Below are 25,159 nucleotides of genomic sequence, written 5' to 3'. Positions count from 1 at the left end.
CCATAACTTCATTATGAATATGGTCCTAAATGTTCTGTGGTATACATTTGTATGACATGCTGTTAGGCATACTCATCGATATCCTCCTAGTGCCTTCTATGAGCTTGTAAAATGTCCATTGAGCTGTTGCAGTGCTGAATTCCAGTCTACTGATAGATTGCTTTATCTGTAGTCACAATCCCTCTTGCAGCTCCATCAGTATTATCATTATTTATAATATTATCATATAGTTTAGGCTTATTCTGTCCATGCCTTCACCAGCTAACTCCTTCTTCTTTTGTGCTCTTGATGTTTTCTGATAGTACCAACATTTTTTCTTCCAATAATATTATGCCTGCTGTTCATATCAGGCCTGAACAGAATGATATAGCATTTTGGAAAGAATATACAGCCAAGCAGTCCAGCACTGGAGCACAAGATGGCAAACACTTCCACGGCCACCATGTACTTCCCCTGTGTGCTCAAGTATGCCGGGATGAAGGAGATCCACACACTGACAAACACCACCATACTGAAGGTGATCAGCTTGGCCTCGTTGAAGCTTCCGGGGAGATCCCTTGAGACAAAGGCCACTATAAAACTGACTGTGGCTAGGAGGCCCATGTATCCAAGCATCCAGTAGAAAAAATGTTTGCCTTCATTACATTCGACAATTATCTTTTCATTATACGACAAGAGGTCAGGCTCTGGAAATGGAGGGGATTTCGCCAACCAAAGAGCACAAATAACAACTTGTATCAGAGAGCAAAGAGAGACTATGCAACTTGGAGTTTTTCCTCCCAACAACTTCCTCGCCGGGCTGTTGGGGAGTTTGGCTTTAAAAGCAATAACAGTAAGTATAGTCTTTGCAAGCACCATGGAGACACTGATGGAAAAAATAATACCAAAGATAGTTTGGCGCAGCATGCAGGACAGTTTTGTGGGTCGACCGATGAATATGAAGGAACAGAGGAAACAGAGCTTTAGGAAGATGAGAAGCAGGTAACTGAGTCTTCGGTTGTTGGCTTTGACGATAGGAGTGGAACCATATTTAAGAAAGATTCCTAGTACGCAAGCAGCTGTGAGAGCCAAGAAGGCAGCAGCGAAGGAGAGTGTATATCCAAGAGGTTCATCAAAAGAAAGGAATTCTATCACTTTTGGGATGCACTGGTCATGTTTACTACTGGGCCATTGGTCATCTGGACATTTCATACATTCATCTGTATCTGAAGAAAAAAAAGGTTACACGTTATATGTTTCCTTTCAAAAGTGAAGTAAACATTTATATTTTTTTATTGCTTTATCAATAGTTTTTTATTTTCAGAAATAGGTTTCACATAGGAAGCTCTTTGTATTTTTTTCCTCACACAAATTTGATATTAAGGATGTCTGTAGGAAATCTACCGTTAATGTGCACATGCTTTGGAATAACTTGGTTTAATATTTATCAAGACTCAGACAATTTGGATTCGGAAGTTGTTTCTTTTGAGGTCTGCCCAAAGAGAGTTTGGAAATAGGTGTATTTAGCAGAATATTTGACATTGAGTGACTTCATCGGGGTGGAATAAGGTAAATGGAACCGCTCACGTTTATATTGCCAAACAAGTGTGAGTGAAGGTGGCTAGTCATGTGACAGTGGGTGGGTAGAAAGAAAAAATGCATTATGTTCAGAATGCTAAACTTTAATAACAAGCTTGGATTTGGATATCTCACTCTATAAAAGCTTAGGTAATGAAAACCATTGCTCTTTATATAATTAACTTTTTGCAGGTGAGATGAGAATATAGGGGCATATTACCAAGCCTGGCGATATTAGATTATAGCCGCTTACAGCGCCCTATTAGCAAGCTGTCGCTAACTGATGTTAGCGACAGCTTTGAGGCGATAGCCAGCGGTTTGGGGCCCGCTTTGCATGTCAGCGATATTTATCGCTAATGACGTGCAAAGTGGGCGTACCCAACCTGTTAGCGACTAAAAACAGTCACTATCAACGCTGGCGTAGCGATGGAAATATTTGCGCTAAGCGCGAATATCTCCAAAAGCTATCGCCTGCTCAGACCAGTTCTTAGCCATTATATCCAATGGGAGTGGATATTATGGCTAAGACTCTATTGACGTTAATGAGTGAATATCGCTGTATTCTCAGCGATATTCACGCTTTTCGCTGGTATTGCCGATATTTTATCGCTTTAGAGATAAACGTTGCTAATAGCACGTTATCTCTGCGATAATATCCGGCGATGCTTGCCGATAAAAAACACTCGCTAAGCCCATTTAGCGATAAATATTGCTAGTTGTTGGTAATAGGCCCCATAATTCCCTCTACTTTGTAGTGCCAGTTGCTCGTCTTCATCAGAAATTTGACCTAGTCATTATGAAAACCTATTGACAACAACTTTATTCCCAGCATTTTCTACTGGGTGAAAAACATTTTAATATAACAGGAAAGAATATGCTACTCTGCCCTAAAGCACATGATAGCAACCACCTCAATGGCCACTATGTATATCTCTTGTGAGCTCAGCCGCGTAAGGATAAAGTAGAACCACACACTTACAAACCCAAGTGTACTGGTCTACAATTATTTGTATGTGGTGGTTGCTTCCAGATTCTGATAAGTCGGATTAGAACAGGAAAGGTGCAGAACTTTAAGTACTTCCGGGAAAATAGTAATATCCTTTATTTTGTTCTCCCAATAGAATGATGTTAAGGTTATTTGTCAAGACTTTTACTGTAATTTGTTAACACGATAAGAAGGAATACTTATGTTGCTGTTCCCATTAGGAAGTGTCAAATGCATCCCGCATAAGAGACATTTAAGCTACACAATCATCAGGAGTTTAACAGATGCTGCAATACTGTGTTGGAGCTAATTTGGTTCACGTGTTTATCTAATTTGTCTTTTAAGACTAAAAGATAGTGGAAATAATACAATTTAACAAATGTATCTATTGTGGATTCCATACATTTTGGAATAGTCCACCTTCAACAATATTTATAGAAGCAAGCATTGGAAAGGCAGCAGTCTTGCTAAATTGGAAAGTTTATCACAAAGTGATCATAGAATGTGTCTTTGTACAGAGAAGAGCCACCAAAAACAAGTAGCAAACACTTATGTATAGGAAATAGAAACACAGTTAAACAAAAAACAAATACAATGAAAAATAACCTAAGAGAATGCATAACAAATATTGCAAGTCAAAACGTTCCAGTAAAATTAATGGAAGTGAAGATGTATGTAAGCAAAAGATAAAAGAAGACCTAATTGATAAGTTAGATAGCTGTCATGAATGTTTACACTTCTCACAAACCTGGATTCTTCCCTAATACCAATGGCAACATTATTCCAAAATGGTGTATTTTATTGTGTCTTTGTGTTAGCCTTAGATTCACATGCTAGGGACCAGGTGATGTATATTCGCAGTGTTCCATTGTAGGAAATCACTGTTCATTCTATTTGAGTTGGGGACTTGCACAATGGTATTCCCTCACCTTCTGTATTCCACTCTGAAAACTATAAAATTGCACAGAGCATCCTGCCAACTCATATCGTATCACGTGACCATGGCATCCATAGCAGAGCTGCAGTTCAGCTACCAGGAGCACTGTGGGGCATATTAGCAAGAACCTCGTTAACATTATCGCTGTTTTAGCGTCAGGAAACTGCAGCTAAAATGGTGATAATGGGCTTGCTAATATTCGTTATAGAATTCCAATAGAAGCCAAGGATAGATGTGCATGACATCTAAACTGGGCTTCTCTTGGAATTCCATAACGCATATTAGCAAGCCCATTATCGCCATTTTAGCGGCAGTTTCCTGCAGCTAAAACAGTGATAATTTTAACGAGGTTCTTGCTAATATGCCCCCTTGTTTTTCCATTAATGGAACCACAAGGCTTATTTACTAAGCTTTCACAGAGAGTAGGGCAACAAGCAACGCTGCTGCACTGTGTTGCATGAAAGAAAAAGGGCAGACCTGCTTCACACTTACTAAAATATGGAGCATTTCTCCTCTTTCCTTGCGCTTTCCCAATTCAGGCAACCTAGCGCCAATGCAGAGACCATTTGCATCCTGGTGCAAGGGAACTGCATTGCAGAGATAATTGTTTTTGTGAAGGAAGGTATTCCTTCCCACACAAAAACAATCTCTTTTTTGAGGCATTTTCCTCTTTCTCTGTATGTTGCAGATTGCAACACACATAAAAAGATGAAATAACGAGTCGATTGTTTTTGCTTGTTATGTCATCCATTGGGAGGCATAGCAATTTTACCCAATCACAGGTTTAACCTATGTACGTTTTTGATTGTGTGAAATTCATCAGAACTCCCATGTTCCACCCATGGAATGCCTCCCAGAATTAAATGTAACGCAATGCAGTGCAAGACGCTTCATTGCTTTATATTTTCTAACACAGCAACGCAACGGTGCACACATTTTTCCCTATGTCGCTTTGTAGATATCTACTATCATTTTGTGTCATGGATGTGTCAGAAAAGTGGTGCAACCATAATGCGAAATGTTAGTAAATATGTCCCAAAGTGTTCTGGCCTTGCAATTGTGCCTTTCCTATTCAGATCATTTTCTCCCTTTCAAGCACTGATCCAGGCTCCACCTCCCTCCTTCAATCAGGCTTAGGTAAAATCGCCACCTGGATGAACGCAACCTCCTAATATTGAATGGTGGAAAGACCGAAGTCCTGATTCTTGGCAAAAATAAAGACCTATGGAGCCCATCTTCAGAGATGGGAGCCCTCCCGCTGCCCTCCGGTCACTTCCATAATTTGGGAATTACTATTGATGATGCCTTAACCATGCACCAGCAGGTAATCAAGGTTTCCACCTTCTCCTTTACCATCTTGCGTTGGCTTAGGAAAATTATATGGATGCTACCAAATGACATCCAAAAATCTGTGGTCCATGCCCTTATAACATCCTGGCTGGACCACGGAAATGTCCTTTATTTGGGCGCTAACACAGCAGTGACAAGACGTCTGCAGCTGGTACAAAACTCTGCTGCAAGATTACTGTGCAAAATTCCAAAAACCACCCACATCTCTGGACACCTTCGCGACCTACATTGGCTCAGGGTAGAGAATCATATCAAATTCAAAACCCTGAGCTATATGTTTAAAATCAAAATGGGCACTGTTCCACAATACCTACAAGCCCTGGTACGTCCCTACACTCCCTTCGCCACTTCCGATCTTCATCTCACGGTAACTTTAATGTACCTAGAATCAAGCTCGCAAGGATGGGTGGCAGATCTTTTTCATACCTTGGTCCCACACTGTGGAACTCACTCCCCCTTGACATCCGCAAAGAAAGCATCTAAATACGCTTTTGCAGAGCCCTTAAGACCTGGCTATTTAACCAATAACTCTGTCTATCTGTATGAATTTTTAGTTTACCAGCACTCTGCCCGTCCAGCGCCGGGAAACCCTTTTTGGGTAGCTGTTGCGCTCTACAAGCTTAATAAATAAATGAATAAATGTTGGGATAGACAAGTCCCAGTATACCTGCCAGGTTACTGTTTTATAATTGAACATATTAAACAGCAATAGCAGCAGAACACATCAATATTCAAAGACCAGCTTTGTTGTGCAGCATCAGAAGGGCCAGTGCTCAGAAAAAGACATCCATCTTTAGGAGAGGAAATGTCAATCCATGAAGTGAATTTTAAAGTGCATCGTGCAAGGTGTAAAAGGTGAAAAGTGCCTCCTGACCCATTCTAGCTTTCTTCTATAAGAGAGATTGCACATTCAACAAGGAGGAGTATAAGTGGCGCAAAGATCGCAGACATGTATAGTCAAAGTGTTATTCCAAAAATTGATTAGAACACAATATGTGTGTTTACATTGTGACCAATAGACTTTAATTCTATTTATTATAAGTAATCTATGAAGAAGATAGCAAAACTGCATATAAACGGCTCACACCTTTACTTACATGGTCAGCATTGTCAAAACTCAATTCAAAAGTACATTTTCCAACATTTCATAAATTACAAATCTGAACGTGTAATATATAAATGGAAACAACCAATTTCTGGGGTTTGCTAAATAAAATGGGGCAAAGTGATAATAGCCTCATGGCCTTCCTGTCAAATTTCAAGGTTTCTAGTAAACTGCTAAAATTACATTTACATAAATACATGTAGTCCCTCTTCTGTAGTAACTCCTCCTGGTGACTTAGTGCATAATTTCAAAATAATCCAGCTTTCCATATGGTGTAATCTTAATTCCATGTTGCCTCCATGGTCCAATTATATTTTCCTATATTACATTACCATTTTAATAGGAGGCCAATTGTTGTCACGCTTATCCGCAAAATACTGTGCAAAACACAATGATTCCAATACATAATCTAAAATGCATGTAAATGCTCTAATATCCTAATTTTAATAGTCCTGATAATATTTCCATGAAATAAGATTACATGGATGTATGAGAGGTGGAACCATAAAATTAGTGTGACAAATAATAGTAGAAGACCAAGGGGGATTTAATAAGATTTAACACCGTGTTGCATCACAAAAGTGTACAAAACCTTTTTTTCAGATTTACTTTCGAGCTCTAAATTTGTTCAGCACTGGAAATAATATGAAAGTAACACAACCATCCAAGTTTTCTGACATTAAACCCTATTTACTAAAGAAAGTATACAGGATTTAGGGTCAGAAAACTGTGCACGTTTGAAGTACACCCAAGGAAGGACGTATGCTTTAATTTCTCCTACTTTTTCCAACTTTACAGCACACATACAAAGAGTGAAACAATTAAAGCCAGTTTATGCATAGTATGTTGTACTGGAATCCTACCCTTCCAGTACAAAACCTATGCTAGATTCATGGAGACACCCTTGCACTATGGTGCAATGGTGTTTCTGTGGTGCACAGAAGCTGATTTTAGTGCCAGAGCTACGGAAAGGGGAGGGGGGTGCCATATTTCACCCGTCCTCATCTTTTCATGCAGCACAGCATCTGCAACTGCGTCACTGTGCTGTGTGAAGAAATGTTAAATCTGCCCTCTAATCTCATGCTTAGTATTCCAATGTGAATTCTCATTGAAATTTCACAAATTATTGAATACATCACAGATCTTATATTTACCACTTTTTAAGAAAACCTTTATCTTTGCGTTCAGCCAGTTTTCCTTTTTTTTTATAAGAAAAGGACCACAGATACTATCAATTCTCCTATACAAAATGGAATCCTCTTTTTTTATCTCGGTGGGGTCTTGTAGATTCCCTAAAGATGATGTTAGTTCAGATAATACCTTTTAATGAATCTAATATTCCTATAAACATTCCTGGATTTTTTTTAATTACTCAATCCTATCCTGTTTTTTGTGGAATAATAAAAAAACCCTATGTGTTACTTCAAAAACTCAAATGACCTAAACATATGTGAGGTGTACATTTTCCAGACATTTGTTCATACCATACTGCATTTTTGCCCAACAAGCTTCTTTTTCCCTAACCGAGTAAAAGTCTATTACATCCAACACTTTGGCTTGACATTGAAAAATATAATTCCTCACCCTATCTCCCTTGGAGAGGTATTTGCTTTTACTCTAGGTCTCTTCCTATCCAAAAAAATACATGTAAGCTTTTAAGTCCAAAATTCCTTCATTGTTCAATTTTGCATATTAAATATACTCTCTTGTTGAGGTATTTGGGTCCGATGTTCTCGACGGGGAGCCAGTGAAGGCCTCGCAGCTGTGGGGTCATGTGCTCGTGGCACAGTGTCCCGGGGACGAGTCTAGCTCGCCTTTTTTCTTTTTTTCATGTTTATCCGACCAAACATTCCGATGCATGCACTTCTACTTTTCTCCCATAGTGAAATCCCCTGACTAACTATGGGGCTATTACGATAAGTGACTATGTACACTGTATGCATTATGTTACTGTCTTTCATCCTTTCCATGTTTATCTATATTGTGTATGTTCTCTCCAATAAAATCTAAAAAAAAAAAAAAAAAGAATACAATCTGTCTAAGGGCAGTATTATTGACATTTAAAAATAATTTAGATGGCTTCTGTTAAGATGGTATATATTAGAAGTGTAATACAAAGACACATGTCTACATCTTTCAACAGTCTTTTTTATTAGAGATGTTATCACATTATTTATTGGATGGAAAACAAATAAGCAGAACTGTGCCCCCAAATCATCTGTGACTTCTTTAGTGAAGGCAACCATCCAAGAAGCAGAACTCAGACCATAAACCTTCATTCCAAGCAGGGTTGCTGCGGCAGCGATGTGGATCCCCCATGCCCCATTCTGCCTATAACAGCCTACGCAGATGTTACGTCGTGGCCGATATACGCAGATAGGGGAAAAGGGAGAGATACATGATATGTTAAGTTACAGTCTAAACTGTGTTTGATAGTGTGTTTGTAGAATTACAATTGCACAGCTAACATACTGCAAAATGCTATATAAAACCCAGTGTGTCGAGGTTCCATCGCCACCTCTCGTATCGTTTTCTGTCTAGAGATGTCCACCTAACTTGGGAGTCTACAAACAAGCCAGCACACATTTTAGTAATACACTTGTAAGGGACACATGTGAATGGTTGGAAAATGGGAAACACTTTATGTAAAATGCGAGGGTTTAAGGAGAGATGTGTACCCCCACAAAAGTAAGTAAGCCCATTCCTATTTACAAACTGTAATTAAAAAATGACGACACCTAGATTGACCGAAAGCTGTTGTAAATCAAAACCACCTCAGAGCTGGGCTAAGTCTAGCACCATACATGACCAATCACTGGTACCTGAACACCCTTTCATGGAGAAAAATGGTGGTATGGACATAACATAACACTTCTTCGAAATATTATTATAATAAATAAATTAATCAAAGTAGTTAAAATAGAATTATATTTAATTTAATGCTAAAATATATTCTGAGAATAAAGGATTGTATTTAAATTGTACTTTTTTTAATAACCATTTTCTAAATGTAATATATAATGTAACATTCATTTTTAATTAAATATAATTAAAGTACTTTAAATTACTCACTTTTAATAATTTCTAATACACAATAACATAACAAAGAGTTTTCACTTTAGGTGGTATTTCCTATTATACAATGATAACATAAATACATTTTAATTTAATGTAATAAAAAGAACATTTGAATTTTTTTAATGTTGTTGTACAATAGTGCTGGTTTAAATTGAACCATGCTGAGCCCAAACTGAGACAAAATCCTAACTTTATGACTTTCAGTATTCACAATGGACATTTAGGACTACTAAAGTTATGGATCCTAGTTTTACTACTCCTAAATGGCTTTTGTGAATACCGAATATCGTAAAGTTAGGATTTTATTTCAGATTACTTTTTTGAATCAGGCCCCTTCTGTCTTTCAAAATTCATTCTATTTAATGTGGCCACCAACCCGTAGCAAAATTAGTGTCCTTCAGTCAAATTCCTCCACATTTATTCTCCCCAATCACGCATTACTTCACTTCCAAATGAGTGTGAAGCCGCATTAAATTAAAGGAGGAATACATCTACATCAACCTTTTGGGGGATTTTCACGAATTGAACAAGCAAATGGTCACATTGAACGTACTCTCTGTTTTGTGAATTTTAGTTATTGGTGTTTTCTTTTTGTAAGATTTTAATTAATCAAAATAAATAGAGTTTCTATGTCTATGGATTGGAAAAAGAAGGACAACAACAACTTGTGTAAAGTGTCTAGGAAGGCTGGAAGTTCCAAAGTTGTGTGACCATCAGGGATAGCATTGCAAATCCTGATGAGAACAATTTCTTAACTCATGTGTTATATCTGCCATCAATATGAGTGGACTTGTATTACAGTTTGTGTACAAATATGTTTCTGGAATTATGAAACCCACCATTTTACATTACCAGACTGATGTCTGTGGAAAAATCCCCAAGGCCAAGACATGGTGGCTGGCTGACTTAACAGTTTTGATAAACTTTTTCATTATGTTTATGCTAGAGCATTTTTGCTAAAATGGTATAAGCTGACACAGCAAGGATCTCTAGCTATATGGGAGAACTTCTGCCGGGACAGTAGAGGACAGGCTGGTGGGCCTCCTAACATATACTAAATTACTGATTTTCACCTTTAGTTAATTTGAGTGAATTTTTGTGCAGTCAGTCCTGACTTTTGGATTAGTAGTGTGCAGACTGACAATATGGGGAGTCACTTTGTTTTTTATGTATGGTTACATTTGATGCTTTTCTCTACCTGGCTCTTTATATTATATGTTCAATTAAAAGACAAAATGTGTACCTTATGACAGATAAAGATGAAATATGAAATAATGATCTTCGCTGTCTTTCCCTTTCAATATATTGTCAGTATGGCCCTGCTTGTCTGCATTGATGAATAAGATGAATGTATGTGAAAATGCTGATTTTCCACAGATTTAATGGCATGGGGGATAATACTAAGCATCATCTCTTTTATTGCCTCATACAAATACACAACATCAACAAGAACACTGAATTAGAATAACAACACCCTAGAATCCTTAGAACAGGCATATATTCACTAAATGCGCAACCATATTTCTACGTTTCTTGCTGTGAAAAAAAACAAAAATGTATCTTCATATTAAACTGTAAATCCAATAGAAGCAAAACCATCTAAATTCTTGAAGCTTCTAATTGCAAAGCGCCTTCTTAGCTTTGACCTGAACACACAAAAAATCAAACACATCAGACAGCTGGACACAATCAAGGGAGGGATAGTATTAGCCTCTGCGCCTTTACCAAAATCATGATTTTCTTCCCTTTAAAACTGTTGAAAATCTGCATTTTATGGCAAGTTCCGGGGGCCAATATTATCCATGTTTATCGCTCATTCAATTTCCTTTTTCCACAGGCTTAAAGTAAAATATTTTAATCGTTGGATTACTAGACCAATCTGTAGCCTTCATGATACTACTTAGTCTAAAACCTGTCAAAAAATTCTTACTACCCATCCCCCCCTAGCTGTGTGTGTTTAAATAATGCTTATATCAAGGCCTGCTGTTTTCATCACCTCCTTATCCCACTTCGCCAAAGGAGATGTTGACACAGCCTTTAAAGGTTGCCTAAAAGAAATCCGTAACGGTGAACATCCTTGTTTTCTCAACCTCTCAGTGGATGAACATTTGTTGAAAATGTGTTCTACATCAGGATTGTGTAAAGGATACACGGCGATTCTGCAGGAGCGTCAGGAATCCGAAGTATAATCCACAGCCTTCCCCTGCAGCCTTCCGACTCTATCAAGCACTAGAGCACAGGAGGCAAGCCAGGGGAAAACAGGGAGACAAAACAAGGAAAGGTAGGGGGTAACAATTGGTGTTGAGGGTTTTCAGACTGGTCGTCTCAACCTTCTTGTGGGCTTGGCAATCAAGAGAGACTGTAATGCAAAGAGTTATATTCTTAAATCTGAAGAGGACAATCACATTCCCAATTACACAACATAACCCTTCATACCTATCTGGTTGTATGTTAATGTTCCTGAATGGATATGGGAGAACCTCTGGAAATGGATATAACTGGAGCTGCAGTGAAGAAGACAATACCCTCATAAGTCTAATGACCCAATGTATACTTGTGTATTGAGTGACTAACAATATATCCTGCTCACTCTGATCTTCTGTCTTAACTGCCACGAAGCACACCCCAAAGGATTATTTGAATACAAGAATTCGGTTGCCAATATCCTTGATAGTGGGAACAACATCTACAATAAACAAAACAGGGAATCAAACACTTCAATACAGTATTACTGATACCAATTACAATGTGCAGCGCAAGAATGCGCTATTACCGTGTTTCTGGAACATGTAGATGTAGCCCATTCCTCACTGGTCCACGCAAGATATCAAGTCCAAAGAGGTGAAGTAATCACCAGAGCTGAATACCCCCAAGGAAATGGTGTAAGAAGGGATAAGGAAAGGCCCTAACTAACTAAGGTCAGAGCACCGGTAACAACCCGGCCGCCAGCGGAGCAGAACCCGGCTGGCAGCGGAGCAACCCGGTGTGGTAGGAAAAAAGGAAGGGTGAAGGTTTGCCCGGCCCGTCAGCGGAGCAAAACCCGGCTGACAAGCGGAGCGGAAATGAGGCCAACAGCAGAGGGAGGATGCCCGGCTCGTCAGCGGAGCTCAAGCCCGGCTGACAAACTGAGCAGTACTGAGGCAAAGGGTAGGGAGAGGAAATCCCGCCGGATGGCGGAGTCAAACCCGGCCGCCGGGCGGGACACCAGAACACTGCAAGGCAGCTAAATCGGGAAACGACACGGAACGTGTCAAATTGCACAAGCGCGGTGGAGAGGCACTTTGCAAACGAGAGGGACGGGCTGCAGAGGCTCACAAACGAACCAACAGAGCCGAAGACACTCTCAATTCGGAAGAACGCCAGGACGTAGAAAAACCGGAAGTCAGGCACAGGAAGTCAGGCACAGAAACGAACCCAACGGAGCTAGACGCTAGAACGTGAAGCGTCGCTCCCTGGGTCAAGGAAACCTATATAGTGCACAATTAAAGGGCTAGCACACTGGGAGGGGGCTTGAGGCATGACAGTACACTCCCCCCACAACAACCCCCACCTGGTTTTGGCTTGTCAGGGTATCTTTTATGGAACGCCCTTAACAGCCTGGGAGCATGGACATTGGAAAAGGGTTCCCATGTACGCTCTTCCACACCGTATCCCTTCCAATGAACCAAATACTGGACCGTACCCCTCACTCTACGGGAATCTAGGATAGTCTCGACCTCGTATTCCTCCGAGTCCTGCAGAGTTAACGGAGTAGGTTTTGCTGGCAGTGTAGTCCCTGGCTCAACCGGCTTTATTAGGGAAACATGGAATACCGGATGAATCCTGAATGAAGGCGGAAGCTGCAATCTTATGGCAACAGGATTGATTATTTTTTCCACCTTATAGGGACCTATGTATTTGGGATTGAACTTGCGTGGACCCCCAAGAGTAATGTATTTGGTGGAAAGCCAAACCTCATCTCCTGGTGTGTATATGGGTTCTAATCTTCTGTGTAGATTTGCCCCCTCTGTGTATCTCACCTTGGCCATCTCAAGACTCTCCAATGCCTTCCTCTGTATTTCAAGTAACATCTCTACTCTATCTGCAGCAGCAGGGGTTGGACAATCTAAGGAACAACCAGAGGGCAGCAACTTAGGGTGATAACCATACAAGCAAAAGAATGGAGAGACCTTGATAGAGGAGTGTGTGCTGTTGTTATATGAGATTTCTGCTACCCAAACCAACTCATCCCAGTCCACTGGAGACTGCAACACCTGATTTCTTATGTATTGCTCAAAACACTGATTGACTCTCTCCGTCTGTCCATCTGACTGAGGATGGTGACTTGAGGACAGACGGACGTCTATCTGGAGCAAAGAACACAAACTCTTCCAGAACCTTGACACAAATTGGGCTCCCCTGTCGGAGACCAAAGCAGAAGGGAAACCATGAAGTCGCACTATGTGTTGCATGTATATGGAGGTTAATTCAATTGCTGTGGGTAAACGTTGTAACGGTACAAAATGAGCCATTTTGGTGAACATATCCACCACTACCAGCAACGTATTGTTCTTTGCCTTAGTGAGCGGTAATTCCACTATGAAATCAAGGGACACCGTATGCCAGGGACCGGGAGGGGAAGGTAATGGCATGAGAAGGCCTACAGGATTGAGGCGAGAAACCTTAGTTTGTGCACACACATAGCATGTCTTAACAAAGTGTTCTATGTCTGCCAACATAGTAGGCCACCAGTAACGGTCACGCACAGTGCTAATGGTTTTCTTAATCCCTGGATGACCTGCTATGGGATGTGTATGATACCACTGCATGACTTGTTCCTGGAGGTTCTTTGTCGGTATAACCACTCCCCCTTGTACACACACAAGGTCTCCCTTCTTGGACGTGTCTTGGGAACCCACAATAGCCTGCATGTCTGCTGACGCTTGACTACACTTGACTTGTACCAGGAATTCATCCTCTGACCTAGTTCCTCCTACAATATTCATTCTAGGGATAATCAGTGTAGGCTCAATGGGATCTATAGGAGTCTCGAATCCCAACCGTGAAAGTGCATCTGCCTTCCCATTACGTCTGCCTGGTCTGTACTGGACAGTGAAGTCGAACTCACTAAAGAACTGAGACCAACGCAATTGCCTCATGGAAAGTGCCTTTGCCGACTTGAGATATTGGAGGTTGCGATGATCGGTGTATACCACCGCGGGATGTCTAGCACCTAGGATGTACTGCCGCCACTCTTCGAATGCCTTCTTGATAGCTAGAAGTTCCTTGTCCCCTACCGCATAATTGTATTCAGCAGGGGAGAGTTTGTGAGAATAATAAGCCACTGGATGACACTCACCGGACACTGCATCCGCCTGAGATAGAACACCTCCCACTGCCACTTGCGAGGCGTCTACCTCCACCACAAAGGGCAGAGCGGGGTCGGGATGATGTAGCACCGGGGCACTGGTGAAAGCATTCTTTAGCAACTGGAATGACCGCTCTGCCTCACCGGACCAGATGAAAGGAACCCCCTTTTTCAACAATGATGTAATGGGTGATACCAAGTCCGAGAAATTGCGAATGAATCTCCTATAGAAATTGGCCAGCCCTATAAAACTCTGGACTTCTTTGATTGTCCGCAGAGCCGGCCATGCCAAAACAGCCTCCACCTTGGAGGGATCCATGCGCAGGCCTCTAGGGGAAATGATGTATCCCAAGAAAGGGACTTCCTGAGTGTGGAAAGTACATTTTTCCAACTTACAATACAATCGATTGTTTAGTAAACGTTCCAACACGTTACTTACATGCTGTTGGTGTATCTCCAAAGTAGAGGAAAAGATCAGCAGATCATCAATGTAGGCAATTACATAATCATCAAGAATGTCTTTCAATACCTCATTGATGAAGAATTGAAATGCCGCCGGGGCATTACAGAGTCCAAAGGGCATTACAAGGTACTCAAAGAGACCATACTTGGTGCAGAACGCCGTCTTCCACTCGTCTCCCTCCTTGACTCGTACCAGATGATAAGCGCCCCGCAAGTCCAACTTGGTGAAGTACTGGGCATAGCGAATTCTGTCAAGGAGGGAGGCTATGAGAGGAAGAGGATAACGGTTTTTGATGGTCACTTCATTGAGCTTCCTGTAATCGATACAACATCGCAGGCCCCCCTCCCGTTTAGGAATAAAAAACAATGAAGAAGATGCTGGGGATCGCGATGGTCTGATGAATCCCTTCTCAAGCATAGAGTCGAGATATTCACGTAAATATACGTTCTCCTTTTCGGTGAGGGCATACACTCTGCTACAGGGTATTCTGGCTCCTGCCTCAAGATCAATACGGCAGTCGTAGACGCGGTGTGGCGGAAGAACCTCTGCTTCCTGTACATCAAAGACTGCTTGCATTTCGTGGTAACAGGGAGGTAGAACAGGACAGGCCTCCGTACATTCTGTGGCTGTGAGTGCCTCTCTCTTAGTAACCCCTACCACAGGCCCCGGAACCACCGGAGGAAAGGATATGGTGGATGTTTCCCAATTGATGTCAGGATTTTGCGTTCTTAACCATGGGATACCCAAAAGCACCGGGAACTGTGGAGAACTAATTAAGTCGAACGTTAAGTCTTCATGATGATCAGGTGCTATAACCATGTGCATCGGGTTGGTGTGATGTGTAACTGGACCAGAAAGAAGGGGACTGTCATCGATGGTAGTGACATTACTGGTAATCTCCTTTTCAGTGTCGGTTATCATGTTCTCCCTAGCCCAATCTCTGTCCATGTAGTTTCCAGAAGCCCCAGAGTCCACCATTATCAAAACGTGTAAACCAAGAGTGCCTTGTGTGAGATATGCTGATATGTACAAATGGTTGGTAGGAGCGTATGTATAATCGGAAGAAGAGACTGTTAGTCCAGACCTACCTGAGTTCCTCGTCTCACAAGAACTCAGGCTGACTAGTTTCCCGACACCTTGGACTGAGCGGGTTTAACTGGGCACTCTCTTAGGAAATGACCCGCTTTCCCACAATACAAACATAATCGAAGAGTTCTTCTTCTCTGTCTTTCCTCGGAAGTCAGAGGGCCTCGGACTATGCCTATCTGCATGGGTTCACTGTCTTCCGTAGCTTTTTCTGGGGCACTCTTTTTCTCCTTCAGAGCAACATACCGATACTCATGCTTCCCTATCTCTTTCTTTCGTTCATGCAATCGATGGTCTATCTTCACTACCAAATCTATGAGAGCGGTACAGGAGGTAGGAAGATCGACTATCTGGGACAAGGCGTCTTTCAGTTCCTCCCGCAACCCCCTGTAGAACATGGTACTTCGTTTTTCCTCCGGCCAGTCTGACTCAATCACCAACCGGCGGAATTTGGTAATATAGGCCACCAGATCCTGAGTACCCTGTTTCAATTCTAACAATTCTGTATCGGCAGAATGTGTATACATGTGTCGATCGAAGAGTTTTCGAAATTCTCGTCGAAAAGCTGCATAATTATGTAGCAGGGGGTCATCTCTGTCTACTAAGGGAATAGCCCAATCAGCCGCAGAACCACTGAGGTAAGATATTACAAAAGCTACCTTAGCCTGATCAGAGGGAAAACATTGAGCTTTGCAAGAGAAGTGTAGTTGGCATTGACTAAGGAAAGCCGCGCATCGCGCTGTTTCTCCTGCAAAACGCTCAGGGGGTGCCAGAGGTATCGAATGTGGAGTGGTCACCTGCACAACCGATGTCCCTCCTCCTGTAGCACCAGAAGCATGTTGTCTCTGCAGGGTGTCCATTCTGGCCATCAAAGTCTGAGTCTCAACCTGCAGATTACCCAACATGCCTGCCACATCCGCCAGCGTGACCGCTTCGAGATCCATGACGCTCGGGCAGAACTAACCTCTTGGGCTTCACGTTCTGTAAAGGATACACGGCGATTCTGCAGGAGCGTCAGGAATCCGAAGTATAATCCACAGCCTTCCCCTGCAGCCTTCCGACTCTATCAAGCACTAGAGCACAGGAGGCAAGCCAGGGGAAAACAGGGAGACAAAACAAGGAAAGGTAGGGGGTAACAATTGGTGTTGAGGGTCTTCAGACTGGTCGTCTCAACCTTCTTGTGGGCTTGGCAATCAAGAGAGACTGTAATGCAAAGAGTTATATTCTTAAATCTGAAGAGGACAATCACATTCCCAATTACACAACATAACCCTTCATACCTATCTGGTTGTATGTTAATGTTCCTGAATGGATATGGGAGAGCCTCTGGAAATGGATATAACTGGAGCTGCAGTGAAGAAGACAATACCCTCATAAGTCTAATGACCCAATGTATACTTGTGTATTGAGTGACTAACAATATATCCTGCTCACTCTGATCTTCTGTCTTAACTGCCACGAAGCACACCCCAAAGGATTATTTGAATACAAGAATTCGGTTGCCAATATCCTTGATAGTGGGAACAACATCTACAATAAACAAAACAGGGAATCAAACACTTCAATACAGTATTACTGATACCAATTACAATGTGCAGCGCAAGAATGCGCTGTTACCGTGTTTCTGGAACATGTAGATGTAGCCCATTCCTCACTGGTCCACGCAAGATATCAAGTCCAAAGAGGTGAAGTAATCACCAGAGCTGAATACCCCCAAGGAAATGGTGTAAGAAGGGATAAGGAAAGGCCCTAACTAACTAAGGTCAGAGCACCGGTAACAACCCGGCCGCCAGCGGAGCAGAACCCGGCTGGCAGTGGAGCAACCCGGTGTGGTAGGAAAAAAGGAAGGGTGAAGGTTTGCCCGGCTCGTCAGCGGAGCTCAAGCCCGGCTGACAAACGGAGCAGTACTGAGGCAAAGGGTAGGGAGAGGAAATCCCGCCGGATGGCGGAGTCAAACCCGGCCGCCGGGCGGGACACCAGAACACTGCAAGGCAGCTAAATCGGGAAACGACACGGAACGTGTCAAATTGCACAAGCGCGGTGGAGAGGCACTTTGCAAACGAGAGGGACGGGCTGCAGAGGCTCACAAACGAACCAACAGAGCCGAAGACACTCTCAATTCGGAAGAACGCCAGGACGTAGAAAAACCGGAAGTCAGGCACAGGAAGTCAGGCACAGAAACGAACCCAACGGAGCTAGACGCTAGAACGTGAAGCGTCGCTCCCTGGGTCAAGGAAACCTATATAGTGCACAATTAAAGGGCTAGCACACTGGGAGGGGGCTTGAGGCATGACAGATTGGTCAGTACTACTCATGCACTCTTGGTATACTTTAGTATAAAACAGACTATTCTGTAAACTCTCAAAATTAATTATTGGCCTTATTAGGATCTGATTCTTCCTTGACCATTAGTTTTTTTTACTGTTTCTTAGGTTTTCTACATTTTGGGATGTTGTGTGGCACACAAATTATAAAAAGGTCTGAATATTAAGATTTCTTTCATGTTTCTACATATCTTTCAACGAGCTTTCTCACAAGATATAAGTTAATCTTTAACACAAAGAAACTGGTTTGATTACGCAATAGGGCTCTCATAGGTAATTTTTGACCAGGGTGCAGTTAGAGAATCCAAACTAAAATTAGGGGCTCTTTTACACCCAAGTCAATAACTACCTGCAAATGCCTCCCTTGGGTGATATTGCTATTGTATATCATACCTTTAAAAATTGGTCTGAATTCACAAACTTGTTATGTGATGTGCTTTTCATGGTAGTGTTTTGGTGAAAGTGTGCATGAAGTACATACGCTTGATTTTATTTTGGTGTTGAGACTCCAACATGTTTGTTCCATTGTAATGCACTGAAAAGAATGTGTGATTTTGAGGAACACAAAGATGATCATGTATAAAGTGTGCTAAAAATGTGGTCACAATTTAAATAATTTATTGGACATGCCAAGCTCATTTTCAGAAAGCCTAAATGAGGGCATATTTTCTATAATTTTTCAAAAGTGTTGTTGGCATTCAAAAACCACCAGAACTTGCTAGTTTTACTTGTATACTGAATTAACTACATTTGCATGCGTAATTCTTGTTGTTTGTCTATAGGTTAATATTTACCAGATAAGTTTTAATATCATTTTACACTTAAGCAGTTGTTCTTGTAGATAAGGAAACACCTCTATCCCTTTACATTCAACTGACTAATGTCCCCAGCTTCCTAGTGGTTCCCTTTCTGTTGTGGTTTAAGTCACAAAAGGTACTTTTTTTTAGTGGCCACTTCATAAATAAATAATTAGATTTATTTATTTGATTATTGGATTTGTGTTTCATTTTTCCTGATGTATTCTCTGTGTTCATCTTTACAACTTACATTGCACTGTTGGTTTGCCAGCTTTCTGTACTAAGGTTCAGTATTTTGTATATTGTGTTCAAATAGTGGTTCTAAGGCTTCTATGAACTCAGGTGCTTTGTTGGTTAAGTCTTAACTTCTTAACTTGAGAGAAGGGAGCACTGTGGCAGTACACATTCCACGTGCATATTCACGCACTGTACCATTGATTAATGCTTGGAAAGGGTTTAGTAACGTCAAAGATTACTGGTCAATGTATAAGTCACTTATAACCAATGAAATTCTTTGAGTTAATAATAGATCACATTTTTAAGCTAAGGTGTACTTAATTCTCCACCATATATCTCCTAAGTTACAAACTGTGACAGTGGCTGATCACTCTCTGCAAATCAAAAGACACGCAATAGAAGAAAGTTACAGCATAGCATTGATAAGGAAATGTGACACAATCAAACAATATTTTGCCATATTCAGGTTCATCTTCTGATGCAAAGACAAGTATGCACTTGGAATTCTTTAATGCCCCAAGATTGTCTATGACATGACTGTTATGTCTTACACATTATTCAACTTATCTGTGTGAGAGGAATGCCTCTTGACAAATACCTTGGCAGCAACGTTCATAAGGATACAGGCACAGACTGACAAGAGAGAGGGGTGAGGAGACAGGAGAGCATTTAGAACTTGTTTACTGGAAAACTTAATGTAAAAGGTGAAACATGTATGTGTTATTGAGCAGAAATATTTGTTCTGCCATTTTGCCATTCAACGGTTCCTAGTGACAGGAAAAAAACTAAATGAAATAAGACTTATATTGCCAGATACATGATCACTGTTCAGCCCTCTGTAGGTTGTATTGCTCATGTCTGCGGCACATTAAGCACAAAGCTGCTTACCATTCAATGTCACCTGTAATTCCACAATAGAGAATGATGATGAGGGGCTCTGTTGCGTATTTCCACACCTGAGACTCAATAGGGATTGAGAGGTCACATATTTTTCATCACATGAGCTACCCTATATAGAACAAAGTCAATGTCGCCTCGAAGCTTGGTTTTTAGGTCGAGTCTAGCGCAGTGCGTATGCGATGACCTATAGGGAGGCCTCTTGGAATCACTCCAGCCTTCCCCCAAAACTTTTTCGTGTGGTATTTTTAACTCCCACACAATCTATTGGTTTTTGCGTGTGGCTTTCAAAAATGAAACCACGCAATTGGCCAACGGCGGGTGCATGTCCCACCTTTTCTCTAAATGTTCACTCCCACAGCCTCCGGCTGTTGGGAGCGAGCAGGGGAGTGCAGGCTCCCAGCTACATTCTGCCCTTGTGTTGGATTATGTTACAAATTAAACATAGCACATTTGCGCGTGCTTGTCTTCAACACTTGTCTGTGGTTCTTTTTCACGTTCACTCCTTTATTTGTTTCTCGCACTTTTTAATTTGTCACGCTATCTCCCATTGGTTTATTTGATTGCAAGCATGTTATTTAATTAAAAGTCATCGTTTAAAAATGCAGCAGATGCCTGCAAGGAAGACATCAATATCATCAGTAAGAACAACCGTCTTAGTGTAGACCTGTATGTGAAGCCAACCGCCCGCAACACGTTACTACACTATACCAGCTACCACCCCAAAACCCAGAAGTCTAGCATCCCTTTCAGTCAGTTCCTTCGGGTCCGAAGGAACTGCTCTTCTGTCACGGACTTTGACAGAAGAGCAACTGATATGAAACTCAAATTCATATCTCGTGGATACCCCAAGCGTCTAGTACGAGAATCATACAAAAGAGCAAGGTTCTTCGACAGACAGCACCTATTAACACCCCAAATCAAAGAACCACAATCCAAAATGGTCTTTGTAACCAGGTACTCCACTATGAATGCGAAGCTTCAACACATTATATTCTCAAACTGGCACATCCTGAACGCAACAAAACCCAAAGAAAGTCAACTCCCTAAGCCTATGTTTGCATATAGGAAAAACAAAAACCTAAAAGATCTGGTAGTAAGATCAAGAATGGAACCTAACAAAACAACTCTCACACAAAGAACGCTCACTGGCTTGAGCCCAGCTATAGGCCTGGAGTGCCTGGATTGTGCTGCCTGTGAATTTGCAATTGAAACCAAAGAGCTGAATTTTAACAACTGCAGCATTCGCTCTCGAACTCTTACTAACTGCAAAACCACCAATGTGGTCTATCTTCTACTTTGCCCATGCAACAATGGCTACGTAGGCGAAACAGCAAGGATGATGTCTACACGCTTATCAGAACACAGATCAGCCATCCGTACGGGTAAAACACAGGCTCCCCTAGTCAAACACTACCAGGAGGCCAAACACAATTCCAACGACATTGGTTGGTTCATCTTGGAAAAAAATCCACAAAACGTCTGGTGCACTTAGCACACAGGTGCGTAAATGTCGCGAAGTTTATTGGATTTTCACCCTAGATACCTACTTAAAGGGCATGAATAACGAAATACCATGGGACCAAGTATTGAAACATAACTATGGTTAAATATAAAAATGTGGCCCTACATCCCACCAGTCCGGGCATTTTTTGACTCTCACTCCTACTTAGGCATTTTATGTTTCTGTTCACTGTTTTCTTTCCTTAACAAACCCCCCTACCAAAAAAATCCTCTCGCAAATTTGAACAAACTGATAAGAATCACATTTATCATTAAGTACCGAGAGGTCCATTTCACCCTTTCCAATATGTCCGCCAGTTTTCAATATTGTAACAGGATGCTACCAAACATAGTCCGTCATCGACTTCTAGGCCACTTATTATTAAGCACCGAGAGGTCCATTTCACCCTTCCAACATGTCCGCCAGTTTTCGGCATCTTTACATGACGCTATTAAACATAGCCCGTCATCGACCTCTAGGCCACTCTAGACGCGCCTACCATTGAAATTGACCTCAAGGGTTTAAATACAGTCGGCGCCATTTAGCCTTTTCGATCCCTGGCTCTACATGTTTAGACGCCGGCAGACCCCCCCAATCGGAAAGCGAAGAAGAGACAACCATCAGGTAAGCAACCGGTCGTCATAGATCTACGCCCGATTAAATAGCGTTCATACAAGCTTCGCAAGACACAGCCCGATAATAACCGTTGGCTGTATGTCTCTATTTTTGCCGTACAGATTGTCCTCGCACCGCCATTAACATGACGGCATTCGTCGGCTAAACCCTAGAAGCCCACAGACCCCCAGTGTAAACACAGTGGACGCAGGCTAAAGGTAATTAGTTGTAAATAAATATCCGTTCTCTACCATCCATGTATAACAATACGCCACTCTAAAACGTTGTCATTGCTTGTATCCTTTCTGACACATAGATTGTCAGCGCTACAAGAAACGTCCAGAGATCCCAACCTAGAGCACCTATGAACCTAATCTACAGGTACCTATTGGGCCTTTATTATCATGATCATTAGCACCCCCCCTTTGGACAACCACCACTAACAGCTTGCCATGAATGTCTCCTGACATTTAGGTTACCTGCACAACATTTCTCCTGCGCCAGGAGCACGTAACCTAGCAATTGTACAAGACCATCTCTACAGGTAATACTCCTGCCTTGTTCCACCTATTTAGTCTCATGATACTAGTATGACCTATATAATTCCTCCCTATGTCCTTCTCATTTAACAGCTCAAAATTCGAAGCTTACCCTTAGATAGCAGGACACCCATTGAAAGAGAAATAAAACAAGCAAAATAAATTACAATACAGGTACTCTTCCATTCCGTAATTCCCCTGTTATACTCCTTTGAATATTCATCCTTTTGAACTACTAAATGTCGCACTTTAATTATGTCCTCTTGCAGCGCCCACGTCTCAAAGACAAACATCTCATAGGTCAAGATCTCTTTATCCTTCCCCTTCTGTGAGAACCGGCACCATCTATTTACCCAGGTACAACCATTGCTCTCCATATGTCCCCAACTGATCTGTCATCTCACCTTCCTTCTTCCCCCCGTTTTTCTCCTTTTTTGTTCTCAATCCTTTTCCTTGATCTTCCGTCATCACTCACACTCTTCCAATCCTTTACCATTCCTCCCTTTCCCTTCTCATGGCTATCTGCACAACATTACCGCATTACGTCTTTCTGTAGTTAGCATTCAGATCTTTAAATATTGTTTAGATAATCATCCCATGTGTCCTCCCCCATTCCATCGCCCCCGTATTGAAGCTTGCTGCATAGAAATACAACGATATCAGAAATGTACCAGTCTAAATGGGCACCAAACTGTATATAACTGTAAATAATAGGACAGGTTTAAGAATTTTCATAGACTTTATTGTCATGTTTTGTATCACTGTATAAATGTATCACAAGATTTCTCTTTGTATTTTAACATGTAAATATTCAGGACAATTCACGGACATTGACAAGCACTGCTATTGTTTATATCTCTCTATATGTATAGGTCCATTTGGATACTCACATGGCTCCCTGATGAAGGCCCCCAGCCGAAACGCGCGTAGATGTCATACTTAGCCATGTTTTTATGTACAGTGTGCTGAAACAATCTTCCACACAACTTTCAAGTTTAAATTAATTACCTTGAAATGTGTATAGGATGCAACAATAAGTATATATATGTAGATTGAAAGTCACATGTATAGTGGAGGCATGCACACGATAATTACCTGTAATAAAATAATGATGCTTTTTATCAGAATAACATTTGAATAAAATAAAATAAAAGCCATATTTTTGTACCACACACTTTGTTCTTCAATAGTTCTTGCTGTCATTTGTCCGTCTTTGCCCTCTATTTATAACTAGTTCCTAATTACCTTTCTTCCAAATGCAAGGAAGGCATAGTCATGTCAGCTCAGCAGACTGCCACACTTCCGAAGCATTACCGGTGTGTATACCATGGACATTATGGTTTAAGTTCCGGGGCATTACTGGTGCTTATGCCATGGCATACTCTGCTTCCACTTCTGGAGAATTACTCGTGTGTATACCATGGCACACTATGCTTCCACTTCTGGAGCATTACCAGTGTGTATACCATGAACACCATGCTTCCAATTCCAGAGCATTGTCGGTGTGTATACCATGGCACAATACACTTCTACTTTTGGAGAATTACTGGTGTGTTTACCATGGCACACTACGCTTCCACTCCCGGACCATTACCGGTGCGTATACCATGGCACACTAGGCTTTTACTGCCAGATCATTACCCATGTGTATACAAAGGACATGGCGCTTCCTCTTCCGGAGCATTACCAGTGTGTATGCCATGGACACTACGCTTTCACTTCCAGAGCATTACCAGTGTTTATACCATGGACAGTACGCTTCCACTTCCAGAGCATTACCAGTGTGTATACCATGGCATAATACACTTCTACTTTTGGAGCATTACCGGTGTGTTTACCATGGCACACTAGGCTACTACGTCCGAAGCATTACCAGTCCGTATACCATGGCACACTAGGCTTTTACTGCTGGAGCATTACCCATGTTTATACCATGGATACAATGCTTCCACTTCCGGAGCATTACCAGTGTGTATACCATGGCTCACAAAGCCTCCACTTCCGGAGCATTACCAGTGTGTATACCATGGACACTACGCTTTTACTTCCGGAGCATTAACAGTGTGTATACCATGGCACACTAGGCGTTTACTTCTGGAACATTACCCATGTGTATACCATGGTACATTACATTACCACTTCCGGAGCATTACCGGTGTGTTTCCCATGGCACATTATGCTTCTGAAGCAATACTGGTGTGCAAACCATAGCACACTACGCTTCCACTTCAGATTACTGGAAATGGTCCAATTCCAGAGCATTACAGGTTTATTTACCAGGTCACATTATGCTTCCAGTTCCTGAGCTTTAAAGGTGTGTAAACCATGGTACACTACG

At 41.6% G+C, this 25,159-nt stretch overlaps 1 protein-coding gene across 1 annotated transcript in view; it reads right to left on the bottom strand.

Annotated features, from left to right (window-relative positions):
• Window positions 1–261: 261 nt before the first annotated feature.
• Window positions 262–25,159, bottom strand: part of LOC144774124 (extracellular calcium-sensing receptor-like) — an 80,614-nt gene continuing 55,716 nt past the window's right edge. The window contains exon 6 of the mRNA XM_078659148.1: window positions 262–1,205. Coding sequence (XP_078515274.1) covers window positions 262–1,205 — 944 coding nt within the window. The remainder of the gene's footprint in view (window positions 1,206–25,159) is intronic.

Source organism: Lissotriton helveticus, chromosome 8, assembly GCF_964261635.1.
Source record: "Lissotriton helveticus chromosome 8, aLisHel1.1, whole genome shotgun sequence".
NCBI lineage: Eukaryota > Metazoa > Chordata > Amphibia > Caudata > Salamandridae > Lissotriton > Lissotriton helveticus.
This window is presented reverse-complemented; position numbering and strand designations above follow the sequence as displayed.